Below are 18,284 nucleotides of genomic sequence, written 5' to 3'. Positions count from 1 at the left end.
ATTGTCTATTTGCATTGCTTTCACCCCCACCTTATTTAAATGTTTGCTAGTCAATAGTGCTAGCCCTTTGCATACATAAATCTAATTTAACAACATGCTGAAATGTGGGTTAATCTTTTTAAAGAGGACTTGCCACCTTTTGAGAAAATGTGTTTTATATTGCGGCTAGTGCTCTAGGTTTTGTTTTGTTTTTTTGTTTAGAAAAAGAATGTGCCCTATATACAAATGCTGTAACTTTGCTTGATAGTCATCCAATATATTGCTTTGTCCTCACTCCCGGGTGGCTTTCTTTGTTTAGCCTCATGACCACTTGCATTGCATGGGAACTATGACAAGGAAGGAAGACTCCTAAGAATGATGACAGAATAGTATACAGGATGACTCTCTAGCCGAATTCCCACAATAGCTTATAGAACGCTCTGCTTTTCTGTGTTCTCCCAGAAGCGGCGGATTCATCGAAAAACGCCAATTGCTTTTACCCTTACAAATACACTAGGCACTATGCAAGTGAGAGTGGCGTTACCAAACTAATTGTACAGTCATAGGAATGCTTCTGGGAGATTAATCCAGCCTTAAGGCTGTTACTTCAACACTTGGAATCATTATCTATACAAATATTTAAAACATGTAATGGTTAAATTATGGTTTTTAGTGCTGTATAATAATCTCTGTAATAATATGGGAATAATAAGGGAACCTTTGCTTGAATACACGTTATTTATCTGCCAATATTATGCCCATATTGCTCAATAGAACACATTTGTTTTGATCCATAAAATTCCCCTATTACATTTAAGTTTTTTCCATGACATATACTGCTCTCTTATAGTCCCACATAACCTCTCTCTTACTGCTCTACAAAATACCTTATTATAATTTCTTCTATTGCTTCAAATCTCTTCATATAACTTCTAATATAACTGCCTTTAGTTACTCTTTTATTCCTGCTGCTGCAGTTGAATTCAGTCTTTTCTCCTGTGTGCTTCCCCATTCACTGATATGACAATGATTTCTCACACAGCTAGTAGTGAAAGGGTTCAGGACTAGTTTTATTTACCCAAGCACATCAAGGATTTAGTGGGTAGGGGAAAGCTATGGAAGAGAGGAGGGTTCAAAAGGGAGGGCAGATCCCAGCCTGGTTGGTTTCCAGCAGTTATATGATTGGGTAAGTGTAAGGGCGGTGCTTTGGTAGCTGTGGAGTCCTGGAGTGGAATGAGTCAGGAGCTGGAAGAGCTAAATGTGTATTGTACTCACAGTGACCTTAGCTGCTCATGTACTCATTATGTGTACTTTAGGTAGATGTGCAGTATCAGCAGTAACATGTGAATGAAGACTTCAATCTTTGTTACTTGTATTTTGCAACAGGCCTTTTTCTGTGCATTTTTAATGATATTTGTGTTAATGATAAAAGCTTAATAAATTATTTTTGACTATACGGTGGGTCTGTCTCTCATGCTATTTTTTTTATCCAGTTTTGTATTTAGCTGAATGAATCAATCCAATCCTGCCTATAGAATAGTCCAAAGAATTTTATTATGAAATCTTTGTTTTCGTTTTCACTGCACTTCTCATTTTTGTGCTCTTGTACCTAAGCTCATCTTATTATCTGGTGAAATTGAGCTCTGAACACTTGCTAGTAATAGTGACCTGACATAGTGTTGCCTGACCCTACTCTCCCACTGTTCAGTGCCTAACTTCATCTGTTTGACAATGTGTCTTTTCTCAGCACTAGTCAAGAGCATGTTTACTCAGTGTGTTTATTAAAAAAAATATTGGATTGGGTATGAAGGAATTGAACTAGGGTCTTGTTCCCTACATATAATATATAACAGATGGAATGGATAGCATCTTATCTGGATATAAATAATACAGCACATTCTTTTATAGTACCTTCCCAAACCTCATACATTATTTCCAGGACAGATGGAGCAGACTTCTTTGCAGATGACACGAAGTCAGAGCCTGAACCATTTATTGCTTGTCAAATTCTACAACATCTTTAGACTCACATTTGATATTAAATACACAAGGCGTACTTGCTGTTCACATCCTCGTTCCTCTACTATTCGTACTCTTGCAACAAATTATTACAGAAAGTGATTGTAACAACAGGAGTTCTTGGGTTTCAATTCTAATATTTTCTTAACAATGGGGTATTATCGTATTTTACAATACATTGCATGCAGAATTTCCCTAAAAATTCTAAAATGATTTCCCTCACCAACTTCTGTTTTTGTTTTTTTTATATTGCTAAAAATATATCTCATATGAATAGGCCCAAAGTGTTTGCTGCTGGCTGTATTGATTGGGTGAGATGAATTTCTGTTGCCAAGACCAAAAAAAATAATTTTGTGGTGAGCCTCCTATGTAGTTTGGACCGGGTGTTCTTCTCTACAAGTTCCCTAAATGTTTGGGCAATGCAGATTCATAGGGTAAAAACATTCAGGAAGGTGTTCATTACCACAAAACATGCAAGGTACATAAAGTGTAAGTTTTGACAGGACCATTTAATATCTAATTATCATGTCTTCTGTTTTTTTTTTCTCTTTAATTTGCAGTTTGCCCGGCTTCATGTAAGCACCATGGCTGTACATCCGATGAGCGATGCTGTCACAGCGAGTGTCTTGGGAGCTGTCTGGAGCCTAATGACCCATCTAAGTGTGTATCATGCCGCAATTTCCTACTCCAGGGAAAATGTGTAGAGTCTTGCCCACCAGGCTCTTATAGTTTGCAGGGATGGCGTTGTATCAGCTTCAATGAATGCCAGGATCTCCACAATAAGTGTCAAAATTCACAGGACAGTTCCTGCCGTCCATATGTCATTCACAAAGGCGAGTGTATACCGGAGTGCCCATCTGGATATACCACCAACTCCACCACGTAAGTAGCCTTATATGCTTGCAAGATAGCATTTAGTTTTTGGCTGGGATATCCATTTACTGTAGGGTTGACACTTCTGACTATCATAGAGAAATTGAGTAACAGGTGTAGTGAGAAGTGCAAGTTATACAAATTAATCTCCAGAGTCTATTCAATTATTAGGTATATCTGTACCCCTATTCATGTTAATTAAAATCATTGTTTTGCTTTAAAAATTAATTTTCATGCATTGTTTGTTTTACATGCTATATTTCAATCTTCTAATTTCTTGGAGCAAAATGGTGGTATTTCACTGAGGTCTGTGTTATTACAATCAGCCTAGATCTAGCAACAGACTGGGTACGTTCAGAACCCATTAACGTAGTCTATCATCTTTCAATTGGCTACAATAACTTTACATCTATTGATGCATCCAAGTCCCCCTGACCAGTGCCCAGAACTACACTTTGGGTGTAAGTTCTGATATCTGTAGTAACATTTGGAAATCTAGTGCGAGACTGTGAGAAATTATCCTTTAAAGATTAAAATGGATGGACTATTATATTTGGTAGATAAATCATTCTAAAAATGTTCACCTGGTAAATTAAGAATTCTTTGCTAACTAACTGTGGCTCTGACCATAGTAATACCAGGATCTAACAGAGGAGATGTATCTAGCCAGTGGGTATACTACGGATTTGTCCAAATTGCAGTTTATCTGGGGTATATACCAAATTCACCCAACAACTTTAATAAGTCTGCTAATGAAGGACCTGTGTCTGTAAAGTACAAATGCTAGTTGTTTTCAAATGTGGAGCATAAGGAGCAGCAGTGGAAGAGGGCATACTATGTTGCCAGATACATTGCACAGTCCAATACTGATATGCTGCAATATACCTGTAACCAGCAGTTATACAACATCTTATTTCTGTTAATCTAAATGTGCAGAAATAGTCTCACACACTTTCAAAATGGTGGTTAAAAGTGTAGAAACAACAACCCAGGGGTACACCACCTTCAACAATATGCATCATAGCTAATTTAAACAAATAAATATAACGCCACACATAATCTGATCAACTATAATATATATAATATATATATATATATATATATATATATATATATATATATATATATATATATATATATAGTGAATCGGTAATAAATAGAACTTATCAATTCATGTACTTTTTGCATAGGCTCCTGTATAAACAAGTTATAATGGGATCACAAGTAATTGTAACACATTGGGCCAATTAGAGAGTGTCTGTATGTTGCAAAATACATTTTGAGATAATAACAGCAAAATCAGTAAATGTTTTATTCACATCCGCTCCCTAATATGGTAATGTCTGCTGCAGTCACAGATCCATTAGATGCTGTATTTTCAAATGCAGATGTCTGGCTTACTGTAAAGTTCAGACTCTGAAGAACCTGCATTTGCTCAAATTAAACTTAAATATTTAGAATCTGAATTTAAATGAGTGAGTTCCACATGAAGCTGGGATTGGGTTCGCTTCTGTTATGTGGTGTTGCCCCAATCAATTCCTACCCTCCTCTAATATCAACATGAATTTGACTAGTATCATATCACCAAAAGTCATCCTGCCTTACAGTCTTCTGTAATAAATCCTTCCTGGCCTTTTGGGGATCACAGTAAATGAAGGTTCTCCCGGTGCCGTCCAGAGTTTTACTCACATGTAATAAGGCAGCATCATCTAACGGAGCTGTGATTCTTTCCATATTTGGAAAGAGCGTGTATCTAGTGATACAGCTGTTTGTTTATCCCATACCTATGCTGCATCAAGCAAACCGTTTCTAATTTGCACACAACGTTGTACCATCTAAAGTTCTTTATACAAATTTTTGAAGGGAATATTTAAATTGCTTATTCCCAGTTTTCGCTACTGATATAATTAGATTATATTTCTGATTTTTATTTAATCATGATAAATACAGTTAAAAAGGGGGCTCCTTTAGGTTATTTCTAATTATATTTTTCATAATCATTTTAAGCGCGTTTATTGCAATATACTTTTTTTTTTTTTACACTACGGTTATTGTAAAATATAGAGAACTGCACAGTTTGGTTGCATTTATTTGGGATTGTACAGCTAAAGCCTATGTAAACTGAGATTAGTCACATAGTCATATGCTGTCCTGATGATGCATTTATTATAACCAATAGTTATAACATTTTATTTTATACTTCTACCTGCACCTCTACCCATTTTAGTGATAGTCCTTACCTGCCAACAGTTTCTGATTGCAGTGCTAGTCACACTGCTTCTCAGCTGTAAAATATTCTCTTCACTGCATTGCAGCTTTCCTCTGTTGGTAATTTGTTAGTGTTATTGCTTCAGTGCAGGCCTCTGGTCATAAAACTATACATTTTATATGACTCATTGTTTAGTGGTGGAAAATATATGCCACATTGATTTTTATTCAGTGCTATTATGATAGTACTGAATTATATTATTAATGAGGAAAACCAATTTCATCAGGAGAAGAATCATTTGCTCAGAATGCCACTAGTAAGTAAGTGTATGCAGTGAGCAGTGTGAATATATTTGAATTATCATGAGCGAAAATCTAAAAACAGCTCCCCCAGAAAAGAATAGCAAACCAATATAGAATGTTAAAATATAAGTGAAAATGCAATTATTGTAGATGATAATATTTTAAACTAAGTGACCATAAAGCAAAAAACTCAGGTCAATCGAAAGATGCCAGATATGTCAATTAAAGGAGGAGACAACATAGACATAATCTAAATACAGATTTTTGACATGCTGATAATAGGTGAGACACATGTAACCAATGCCTAAGGTGTAGCAATGAGGTTATATCAGCGGTTAGTTACATGGAATAGGTGTAGCCATCTGGAATGAATGATTGGGTGATTATATTAACAAATAAATTGTAACATTACCAAGGTTACTTTTTATGTTATACATTTAGCAAAAATATTCAGGTGATATTAATATACACTTATCAAAGGTCCAAGTACCTGCATCACTTTGTATGATAACTTCCCATTTTCAAATTTATAAGTTTGATAGATTTTTTTTGCATGTTCACTGTTTAATACTTGCGCTATCAAAGTCAGTTTCATATTTTAATCTATTTTCTCTTTCTTGTGGTTCCTACAGCCTGACCTGTGCACCGTGCGCAGGACCATGTCCTAAAGTCTGTACAGTCATTGGTAAAGAGAAAGTTATAGATTCTGTCACATCTGCCCAAGAGCTCAGAGGTTGCACAGTGATCAGTGGAAATTTGGCTATCAACATCCGTGGCGGCAGTAAGTATTTTATGCATACTGATATTTATGTAAATGCAAGACTGCCACAGCAACGGATGTATTGTAAGACATGTGCCCCTACTCAGGGGCGCACACAGGATTTTTAAGGTTCCCCCCCCCCCCTGCAAAAAAAAAGAAAGCTGCTGCGCATGCGCCCGTGCATGCGCAACAGCTCCGTTTCGTGCGGAGGGGAGGGGTTTCTGGAGACCCAGAAACCTCCCCTGCGTGCGCCACTGCTACTAACATTTTGTATTCACACTCTACTGCTGATGGATTTATTTGCTAAGATGTGTAGTTGTGTGTTCTTTAAAAAAGCATATGATATTATGGTCATGAGTACATATATATGATGAGTAAGAATAGCATTACTACCTATATACTACCCCCAGAACTATTTGTCTCCCAAAAGCATGCTCTTACTATCTCTCCAAATTAGATTGCTTTGGGCTCAGGAGGCTTATATATTGGTCACTCTGCTCTCTTTTGGTTACTGCAGAAATTTACGGTGTCTGGAGCTATTGAAGAAACCTATACTAAGTCGTGTACTCATTTCCTGTTTTCAAAAGATCCAAGAGTATTATTTCCTTGGAAGAAAATATTGCATCACATGCAACTGAAGAAATATTGAACCAGAAGTGACTCATTACTTTTACTAAAGGCCTTTCTCTTGCAGATCTAATCTGTCATTCAGAAACAAAAGTGTGAAAATTTTAGTAAAGTGGCTTTGTGTTCTAGTGTTCAGCACATTGCTTTTGTTACCAAAGTCTCATAAATCTAGAAGCTTCAGCGAAGTAGCTATTTTTTGACTAGTGTAACCGTTTGGGCTTACCTCACCACCCAGTCTGTTAGGGTTGAAGGATGGGTTGCTTTCTCACTGCCAGTAACCCACTGTTACTAGCCGGTCCTACTGGTGTCACCTGCCACCAGACACTCGCTGATGTTCGAATGCTAATTCTGCAATAGTTGTAGGAGTATTCGGCTCCTACCACCAGACTCCCTCACTGACACCTAGAAACACTTACTTCTGGGTTGCTGGTGTAGCTGCTACAGCGCCTCTTTGCTGTGGGCTGCCTGGTACCTCCAGACCGCTTACTATGGATCAGGACTGCAAGGTAGCGGGCAGAGCGTTGGCACAGAGACACTGGGTTCAACACAGAACTGCCAGGGAACTGATTAGATTCTAAGCCCTTATCTGTTGGTCACAAGATACATCAGGCAATAGGCGTCGGGTAGAATATTGAAGCAGTGATGTTTATTTCCTTAAGGGATCCTTACAAGGACCATTACACACTAGTTGAAAGTACTCATGATCATCCAGAAGTACAAATGATATAATACATTATATGGTCAAACAGAGCTCTTTATATACTGTTTGTGACACATGTTGGTAGGGCGTAACTCAGCCCCCATTCCTGCCTGGCACCACAAAGTCTGAGTTATTACATTCAATGATCAGCTTCAGGGTGTAATATGTTCTCTAAACTTGGTTTTAACTGAAATTTAAACTTAACAAAGTTTACATAAATCTGTGTTTTCCTAAATTAGTTTCTGTTATGTTTCCTATCTCTCTAAGACACAGAATGAAAGTCTAAGGAATCCTTCCTGTACATTCAGGGTTAAAGAGGTCTTGGTCACTCACAAATGAAAAGGCCTAATTAGCATGGGATTTCCTTTCTTCCTTTTTTACAATAACACTTTTCCTCCAACATATGCCTACTACATCAGAAATCATTACATTTCTAATACAAAAATCGGTACATTTGCAATGATATAATATTTGAAATAAATTTATACAATAAGTTTTTTTCATAGGTGATCAAGCCACAGCTAGAATTTTTTTTGTGTTCTTTAGCAGTGCAAGTTTATTAATTGTTGTTTTATTTCAACAGATAACATTGCTGCAGAGCTAGAGGCAAATCTTGGTCTCATAGAGGAAATTACTGGATATCTAAAGATCAGGCGGTCTTATGCTTTAGTCTCTTTGTCATTCTTCCGGAAGCTACATTTAATTAGGGGAGAAACCCTAGAGACAGGGTGAGTGTGGATGTTGGTAAACTAAACATTCTAAAGAGCAGTTCTGAAAATGCAAAATGTGTGTTTTTGCCATTTGCCCTGTATTTGTGTACATTCATTTGGATTTGTGCGCCAAGATGCCGATAAGAGTTATATTGCATTATTTAGCATCTTCTAATGCTAGGTCAGGGATAGGCACGTTAATTAGCCTAGTTATTCACCCACATGCAAAATCTAGATTTTGTTTTGGGAAATTAGATTATTTAGATGAGGTTGAAGGGGTGGAGAATGTGCAAGTAAGGGTGTTTTCTGTTTATTGACAACAAGCTTTTTTCTCTTTGCCACCACATTTGCGCAAATAGTAAAACTACGTGCGCACAAGTTTTGAAATCTTGTAAATTACCAAGAATACTGCCTGCTGACATCAATGTCATAGAATCAGTTTACTAATAAATTGCCATATTCTGGTTTTTCTAGATAGCAGTTGACATAGAGGGCCTTATTCATCTTCGAATGCAATGTGAATGCAAGTTACAATTTTAAAATTAGCATGGAGCTTGAGCATACGTGCACCCGTATTCAAATCCAAGTGGATCTCAAGATACATTTCCATTTGAATCTGGGTATAGGCGCTGCCTAAAGAGTACTATGTTGACAGGACAGACTGCAGGATATGCACTTATATATATGTGCAATATCAAGTCCCATTGCAGGAAAAAAAAATTCTGTGATGTTAAAATTATATCTAATATATAAATGCTTAGTGGCGTCTGTGTGTGGGAAAAAAAAAACCAAGTTGCAGCGCCACCTGCTGGGCAGAGTTATACACTGACCTACTAAATTCTTAGTGTGTGTGGGAAAAAAAATTCAAAAAGGGCTGAAATTTGGTAGGGCTCAAACTCATTTTCGTGAGGTAATTTTACCTCATGAACACACATGTGTAGAGGCGTGCGTTAGTGTGTGTGTGTGTGTGTGTGTGTGTGTGTAAAAAACTATTTTCTCAATAAGGGCTCATCCAATTGACCTGAAATTTTTTATACTGACATTATTTGACAAAAAAATTAGAATAGTCAAGTCAGTTAACTTCCATCATCCCCCCTCCCCCCCATGGGAGGTGTAGTAAAGGCTAAATTTACGAGTTGAGGGGTCAAACTCATTTTCGTGAGGTAATTTTACCTCATGAACACACATTAAAAAGGCTGCTTGCGTCGGGAACTAACGCTCTTCCCCTGAGGAGGCCTGGGCTAGGTCCAAATGCATGACAAGAACCTTTTTAAGACCTTAAGTAGCTTGATTTGACTAGAATGCATGAGTATCATGCACGGGTTAACTTGTGTGTGTGTGTGTGTGTGTGTGTGTGTATATATGTGTGTATATATATATATATATATATATATATATATATAAATAAAAAAAATCGGGATGTTCTTATTGCGTACTGTACATTTTTTTTTTTAATAGTTTTTCTTACTTGTATATACATGTTCTGTGCTATCAGGTTGCACACATAGCTGTAGTTTTTTAATATGAAGATTATGCCATGACAGTCATCACTATCAGTCAGCACTTACACCTGCCCTATAGCTGGTGCAAATGATACGGCTAAGAAAAGATGTACGTACAAGAGTTTGAATCGCCCACATCCACATTGGCACTCCCTTACTGTACATTGCCAACATTCATACACCCCTTCCCCACCCTTCAAATCGTAGGCAGTGGTGTAATTTGCATTCAGACACGAATTGCATGCAATTGTGTTCATTGGTGTAAAGTTCACTTCTGAGTATGCACAGAGCAATTTCACGCAAGATACGGCACGCAAAGGGACTTACGTCCAAACATGTATCCGTGCCCGAGAGTGGAAAAAGAAGATGAAAAAGCAGCCATGTTTTACAGATAACTTAAACTGAAGTGGTGAGATCAGACCCAGAGCTAGAGAGACTGGAGGGGATTACCTTGTGTATTGTACAATTTATGTATTTGAAGAGATTAAATTCCAAATTAGAAAAGGTGACTGGGATCACATTACATGTTGTGCAATGTTGAAAAGTCAGCTAGAGAGGGTGCAAGGGATCAAGCTGTATGTTGTACTGTACAGTCTGTGTATGTTAAGAAATCGGACCAAGAACTAAAGAAAGTGCAAGTAATCTCATTGGGTGTTGTACAGTGCAATGTATTTATGTGTAGAGCTATGCCTCAGAGATGTGAGTGAGTGGAGGGGGATGACATTTTGTGTTGTACATTGTACAATTCCTATCATGATCCCCTCAATGCACAGTGCTACATAATATGATGGCTGTTTCTAAGTAGTGGAGAATAATAATGTTATCTGTATAGAGGTCAGACCCATAGCTGTAATAACTGGAAACAATAACACTGTGCTATGCCATGTATATATGTATAGATTAGACCCAAAGCTACATTGAGTGGAAAGAAACACATATTGTTGTGTATTGTGTTTATGTGAATAGACCATATTCAGGGCTGTAGTAAGTGCAGGGGATCACAAAGCATATTGCACATCATAGGTAGAGAAATTATTTTGTGGATACTGAATAATTTCTATTATACATTGCAGTGATTACTCCTTCTATGCTCTGGATAATACCAACCTGCGACAACTATGGGACTGGCAAAAGCACAATTTAACAATTGTAAAAGGAAAGCTTTTTTTTCATTACAACCCACGACTCTGTCTAAGAGAAATTCGTGACATGGTGAACATCACTGGAGCAGAAGGCCGGCAGGACAAAAATGATATTGCAACCAAGACTAACGGGGACCAGGCATCCTGTGAGTATCCCCATCTTTTTATTTTATTATTTTTTAGATATAATCTTTATTTTTCTATTTTTTAATAAAGGTTGCGAAGCAAAATAATAACATCAGGCAAACTATATGAAACAAAATAACATTACTTGTAATTTTCTTTTTCTTTTTTGCCCTTTAACAAGTACACCATTACAATAGCTTTTTGGGAAAAACATGTAAAAAGAAAATTAAACAGAACAGAAGGGGGGTGGGTTGAGGGCTTGCGAGATCAGCAAGGTCACAGAAACAGGGGTGAGAAGGTATGGGATTATGCAGTCTGGAGGTTTGATGGTATCTCACTACACAGTCTGGTGAGTTGATAGTTACTTTTCCTCAGCAATAGCATAGTCAATTAGAGAAAAAATCTCCTAAGGGATCTAATATCAAGAAGTAAAGTAGAATTTCTAGGTAGGTGTATCTTTAAACTATAGCAATTGAAAGTAGTTGGCGGAAAATTCCTGAAACCTATCTGTCACAGATAAAAATGGCTGAACCACTCCTTAAAGGTGGGGGGTGAGGGGGGTTTCCAATGTACGAGAACAAGTGCCTTAGCGGCATTATATAAATGTTTCAGAAGGGTCTTCTTGTACCCGGAACTGCTTACGTTTCTTGGTAGAGTTTATCTTCTTCAAAATCTCTTTGCTGGTTTCTCTTGCTAATTCCCTTACTTTGGATCAGGACTGCTGGGTAACAGGCAAAGTGCTAAGGCCAAAAGCTGTTCTCAATGCAGGATAGTTGGGAGATGGATTAGAGTGTTAGGTCTATTTCTTCTCCCAGGCCCGATGCCTTGGTGTCATCCTTGACATCCAGTCTCTCTTGTTGTCCGGTCACCTTCATCTTATATACATATATCTTTAGAATTCGCACTTTTCTTACCCAAGATGTAACCTAAACTGTTATCCATCCTCTAATCATCACCTGGCTTGACCACTAACCTTGTGAGAGGATGGGATTACTCTGCCACACTGTCTTTTCGCTCAACAGTTTATTTGTGGTTTTACTGCTTGTCTTGGGGGTACCGTTTATAATTCATAATCTGCTGTTTTTGAACACTTCTACTAGGGCTACTAGGCGGTAAGTGCTAACTGTGCACCAGTTATAGGAATTTAGTCGCTGCCACTACCAGGCTCATTCATCTTTCTTCTGGGTATTATATATATAAATGCTGCAGCACATCTTTGCTGGTGACATGTGGTTGGCTCCTCCTGATCGCTTACTTTCGATTAGTACTGCTGGGTGGCAGGCAGAGTGTTGGGTTCAACACACAAGACATCTGGGAAATGGATTATAGTGTTAGCTCTAATCTGTTGATCACAGGAGCAGAGCAGAATCCTAGCATTTATGATGTTTACTGCTCAACAGCTCTTATAAAAGTTTTTACCAACAACGGAAAGGTATAAAGGCTTCAAGTCCTCTATTACACATTTATAACACAGACAAACTGTAGGAAGTAAACTAATCCCTTTAACTAATTCAGGTTGTTCCCATTATTTAACGCTACAATCAACTTTGTAATTTTTACTACAGCGATAAGGAGGTCTGTCCATCTGCCTGTCCACGCTGCCAGAGCAAGAGAGGGCTTAGCCCTCTATTGGTACTGACTCAACTAATGCTGGGCTGTAAGATCTTATCTTTAAATCACTATTACAAATTACCTGAAAACAGATTGCAGCGCAAGAAACCTCAACGGCTACTATAAAATGCTGAAATAATAAAACCAAACGATATGGTCACGAATCACAATGCAAAAAATATATATTTAATCATCACATAAATGTTAATAAAAACAGAAATAACACGTATAACCAGCTCTATATACGAAATAAACTAATACGAATAAAACATAAAATTATCCCACCCTCATGAAATATGGCACAGTGCACTGTGATCATGTTATGTATATGACTATTCCAAATTAACCTTCAAGACTTAGTTCCTGAGGTCTAGTGCCACCTCTAAGCCAAATTCGGCTCCAGACGGCTTGAAACCAGACTCCAGAGTGACCGTCCGCTTGCTGCCATCGCCAGAGCTCTCATTGGTGTGAAACTTTGCCTTCTTGGTTTCTCAAGAGGCAATGCACCTTCAGATCTCCAATTCGGAAATCGGGTGTGGCACTGGAAACACCAATGAGCCCCCTCCTGCAGGGTTCATGAGAACCATGCCATATCAGCCAGAAGATCTTGGTACTGAAAAGGGATGTTGTTGGAAATCCCCCTTGATCAGGTTGAATGTTAACTTATTAATATTTATACATTATGCATATATCTGTTTAATTGTTTATGCAAAAATCTGCTTGCAGGGTCAAGCAATAGATTTGTAGAGGGTATAATGACTATCGGTAACGGTGCAATTCCTGTTCTGTTGCTGCTATCTCAGAATGGTGCTAACATATTAATATCATTAAAAAGGTGCTTTATTATTTTATTTTGCTACAATATAATCTGTGCCTACACATTTGTTAATATTCGGAGGGGGTCATTGGAGTGCAGAGACACACACAATGCAGAGGCAGAGACACAAATACAAGGGGGAGAGATACACACATAAGAAAAGAGTGAAAGGGACAGAAATACAAAAAAGAGAAGTGAGAGAGACAGATACACAAAGGGGAGAGTGACAAGCACATACATACCTATACATACTCGCATACATACACACACACACACCAAGGGGAGAGAGATATGCACATACATTCACACACACACACACACACACACACGAGGGCCAGGGCAAATAAGTGGGAGGACAGAAAGATAGATACACATATAAAACAAACTTATCTCTAATGGAAGCAGGGAAGGGGGAAACTGATGTGATGTGGCCATGCTCCCACTGCCGGGGACGGAAATGCTGCATTCCTATATTAAAAGAAATGTTTCACTCACCCAGGTAATGATGGGGTGTAGTCTGAGCGCTTCATTGTGGTTGTGTGCTGCCTTCCCTATAGTAATACGGTGCAACCAGCATTAGGCGGTTGGCGATTCAAGCATAGTGGGTTTTCTGGGCAACTGGAAACTCCCCCAAGTATGCACCTGGCTTATATTTCCTCCAGCATGTGTACTACTAGGGATGAAAGAGGTGTTCCTACCTCCATGTCAATGTGGGCTATTATTTTCTATTTCTATTCTAGTTATGGCTGATTTATTTTCGTTGATTGTGCAGATGGTATACAGTGGTAACTGGGTCCATGGAAAACTACAGACGTGGTGAAGGGAGGCTTTGGGGGAACAAAAAAAAAAATTGGCCTAGGAGAATGCAAAACGTAGGTACATATAAGAAGTTTATCTCTAATCCCTGACTTCCTTTTTTGTCTTTCAGGTGAGAATGATGTGCTTCGCTTCAACTATATAAGAGCATCCCATGATAAGGTGTTGATTAGATGGGATCCATATTGGCCTCCTGATTACAGGGACTTGTTGGGGTTCATGTTTCATTATAAGGAAGCGTAAGTATTCACTAGTTATTCCCTAGTCATCCTAAATTTTTGGAGCACATTGTAAATCTCTGATAGTCCCAGCAGAAGTACGCTTTGACTCTCAAAATTAAAAAAGTATTACAAATAGCATTTGTAGATAAATATCAAGATCCTAGTAATGGTATAAGACATTAAATGTTTGCTGCCACAGGTAAATGTCATAATGCTATTAAGATTAGAGATTTTTCTCTTCCTGTGATTTCTTGAGTTTAGAAAATAAAAATACATTTCTGATTGTTTTCATGGACTACAGCACTTTTTCCAGTTTTCATAAATATCCCCTAACTGTGTTATGAAAATGAATTTGGAAAACACCATTTTCTATTTGTTGTTTTCACTAGTGATTTTTTATTTTTAATCTTAAGTCCCCTTTTCTTAGATTTATTTTATTGTTACTATTAAATAGCCAGAACAGAAGAGCGACATAGTGCCTATATGAGCTAGGTTACAGTGCATTGACTACTACTACTCTCTTCTGGCACAGAGTTTTACAATCTTTTTAACAACTAAACATTTAATGCAAGACACACTTTTTTTTCTCCCAACTTTATAAATATCATCATTTATATACTGCCATTATATAACCACAGTGTTGCACAATCTGAGAATTTTACTCAGGCACGTAAAAAGCATGCACTCACTATGGCCACGTTTAATCATCTGCCAATTAACATACCAGTATGACTTTGGACTGCAGGTGAAAAGATCCTAAGGCAGCAATGCTAATCACTGTTTTTCAACACACTGCTATTCACTACAAGGTTCTTTAGCCAAAGATGTCTTAATCCATTCCATGTGTACAGTAAAAAATGCAGTCATTTGATGCTAAGCAAGCACAATAACATTGTTAGTAACTAATGAAATAATCATTACTTTTTGCTACTACTAGTAATTACACAGGAAAGATAGTCAAATGATTAACTGTTATTTAAAAAATGTGATTTATATAAACTGTTGAAAGAGCTGGAAAAAGTCACTCTGCTGTCAACAAGACAGTTTATAAATCAGTAAACATATTCTAAATTATTTTCTCAATAAATAGAATGGCTCTGGTGGTAATGCAACCATCCCCCTCTCCCTTGTTGGGACTACGTACCCATGAACTCCCCATTAGCTGAATCCTTGTGACAGATTCCACCACAGCCTGTCATTGGCTACAATTTGTCGTATCCTCTTCAGTAGATCTCTGTGGATTATGATTAAGTCTTATGGATGGATTGGGTCCTAAAGAGCTGTGGTCTAGGGTGGCCCTCCTTTATTATACAATGTCGGCGGGATTTATGGAAGTCTTGTACAAAAATGGATAAATGCTTTAGTTTGTTTTTTTCATGTAAATGTATTTATTTACTAGTAGCAATTTCTACATATAACCCACTGTTTTAATGGTATTTCATAAACCTTTAAAAGCTTGCAGTGCATAAATAGTTGAGAAATGTACCAGTCACTGCATCTTTTCCCCTTTGACATTGCAGACCATACCAAAATGTAACAGAGTTTGATGGCCAGGATGCCTGTGGCTCCAATAGTTGGACAGTGGTGGATGTGGATCCCCCACCGCGTACTACAGATGGCAAGACAGCCAGCCCTCCAGGGTATCTTTTGCGTAACTTGAAGCCCTGGACACAGTATGCAGTATTTGTGAAGACCCTGGTGTCTTCATCAGATGAAAGGGGAAGATCATATGGAGCGAAGAGTGATATCATCTATATCCGGACAAATGAAACCAGTGAGTGACTGATAAGGATTGTGGATGCCTTTATTTTGGCCTTTAAGATTGTTTAAGCACATTTTTGTGTTTGCATTTTTATTTTATTTTTTTTAACCTTTGAAATCACACAGGTATATAATGATTTTGTCTACACTTTCTATTCACAGCACCCTCGGTTCCACTTGTTTCAATAACAATGTCCAACTCATCATCTCAGATATTTCTTAAGTGGAAACCACCATCTGAGCCCAATGGGAATGTCACACACTATTTGGTGTATTGGCAAGAGCAACCGGAGGATAGTGAACTGCTTGAACTTGATTACTGTATGAAGGGTGAGTTTTCTATGAAAGTAGGACATTGTTTCAGTAGCCGAAAAGGATTTTCTCTTTCCTACCATTGGGGGACACTGCGAGACATTTGGGTATTGTAGTGGATCTAGGAGTTTAGACACTTATCAACTTCTTTGATCTTAACTCACCTCGCCTACTATGCCCCTTCTCTCCTGTAGATACCTCAGTTTTTTCTAAGTGCCTAGAAGATAGGTCACTTCGGTATAGGCACCTACCTATACTTATATTAGTTTTAGCAATTTAATATTTTTATTTCTAATGCCTTTTTCAGGTGCAGCGCGGGACTCGAACTAAAGACCCATGAGAGTGAATAGGACACCAGCTCTGTTCACTCTGGGTCCTAGAGCAGGTAAGAAGCAGCCTGGGCTCACTTTCCTAGCACCTGTGTTGGCAATTCCCCTAGAAACGAGCAAAAGAGGAGGCCAGTTCTGTCTGAAAGTATGCCAGGGGCAGCTGTTTGTTTGTGGGGCACAGAGTGGTATACAGAGCTCTCTAGCCCACAGATTTAGACCGGCGGGTACGGCCGCGGCCACAGCTCTGAAACGGACCTGAGTGAAGCTGTAGCAGCCTCTCCTCCGCACCCGTGATACATGCCGGCAGTTCCTCCCTCCTGTCTTCCTAGACAACGAGCAGCGGGAGGACGGAGCAGCGTTCGCGCTCCTTAGGAGGAGGCACATCCTCACAGGCGGAATCTTCTCATGAAGCGGAATGATTACGGACTATAACTCACAGGGGCAAGATAATTATTTCTTATGCAGTTCAAGACCGAAATCAGGATTCAGACCACTCTTCAGCAGAGGAAGGGGAGTTGGATTTGGACCTAGAGGAGGATAATCTTAGTTCCGGAGATTCTGCATCTGCTCATAGTGTGGATAGCTTCATTTTAGGCATCAGACATACCTTAGGCTTTGCTGAACCCAAGCCTCCTTCAGGGTTCTCTTTGTTTAAAAAGACTAAGGCTCAATTCGATACCATTTCCATCATTTCCGGTGATTGTGGAAAGAAAGCTGAGGCCTGGCAAAGACCAAATAAACATTTATGATGCCAGGCAGGTTTAAGTCTCTTTAACCTCTCCTGCCAGCGGACTCGATTTAAGTGGAAAGCCTTACCTAGGGTAGACACCCCAGTAGCTTGCTTGTCTTCATCCTCTGCTATTCCCATTCTGGAGCTGGTATCTCTGAGGGACCCCACTTATAAGAAGTGGGATTTAGCTCTCTTCTCAGCTTTTACTGTGGCAGGCAGCTTACTCAGACCCAATATGGCCGTTGCTTGGGCTAAAAATGCTATTCAGCTGTGGTCTGAAAAATTAGTGAGAGGAATAAAGGATAATATTCCTCGTACAGAACTTCTCACTTTAGCGGAGCATATACAGGAGACTTCTGATTATGTAGGCCACGCAGCCATGGACGCTGCGTCTATCAATGCAAAATACTCGGCCCTCATTATTGCAGCCCGTCGTAGTCTATGGTTACGCTCTTGGACAGTGGATGCTTATTCAAAAAGGGCGTTGTTCGGCTCGGAGTCAGAGAAGGTTATCCAGGTGGCCACCGGAGGTAAAAGCACCTCTCTTCCCATGGAAACCAATAAGCCTCGACATGGGAGGTTTCGGTTCTTTGCCTGAGGCCGGGGTGCGTCGTCAAGATGCCAGTCCTCTGCCCACAGGGGAACGTTTAACAAAGGTAGGGGTGCTGCTTGGCGAGGAACCTCGCGACCAGCGGATGAGCCCACAGCTTGACAGATTCCCTACAGGGGAAACTGTGG

The 18,284-nt window shown here is 38.8% G+C and overlaps 1 protein-coding gene across 1 annotated transcript in view; it reads left to right on the top strand.

Annotated features, from left to right (window-relative positions):
- INSR (insulin receptor) overlaps positions 1–18,284 on the top strand; it is a 104,165-nt gene that overhangs the window by 58,941 nt on the left and 26,940 nt on the right. The window contains exons 3-9 of the mRNA XM_075206966.1: positions 2,559–2,880; positions 6,015–6,163; positions 8,053–8,197; positions 10,755–10,969; positions 14,306–14,432; positions 15,935–16,188; positions 16,338–16,505. Coding sequence (XP_075063067.1) covers positions 2,559–2,880; positions 6,015–6,163; positions 8,053–8,197; positions 10,755–10,969; positions 14,306–14,432; positions 15,935–16,188; positions 16,338–16,505 — 1,380 coding nt within the window. The remainder of the gene's footprint in view (positions 1–2,558; positions 2,881–6,014; positions 6,164–8,052; positions 8,198–10,754; positions 10,970–14,305; positions 14,433–15,934; positions 16,189–16,337; positions 16,506–18,284) is intronic.

The sequence above is a fragment of the Mixophyes fleayi genome, chromosome 1 (genome assembly GCF_038048845.1).
Source record: "Mixophyes fleayi isolate aMixFle1 chromosome 1, aMixFle1.hap1, whole genome shotgun sequence".
Classification (NCBI taxonomy): domain Eukaryota; kingdom Metazoa; phylum Chordata; class Amphibia; order Anura; family Limnodynastidae; genus Mixophyes; species Mixophyes fleayi.
This window is presented reverse-complemented; position numbering and strand designations above follow the sequence as displayed.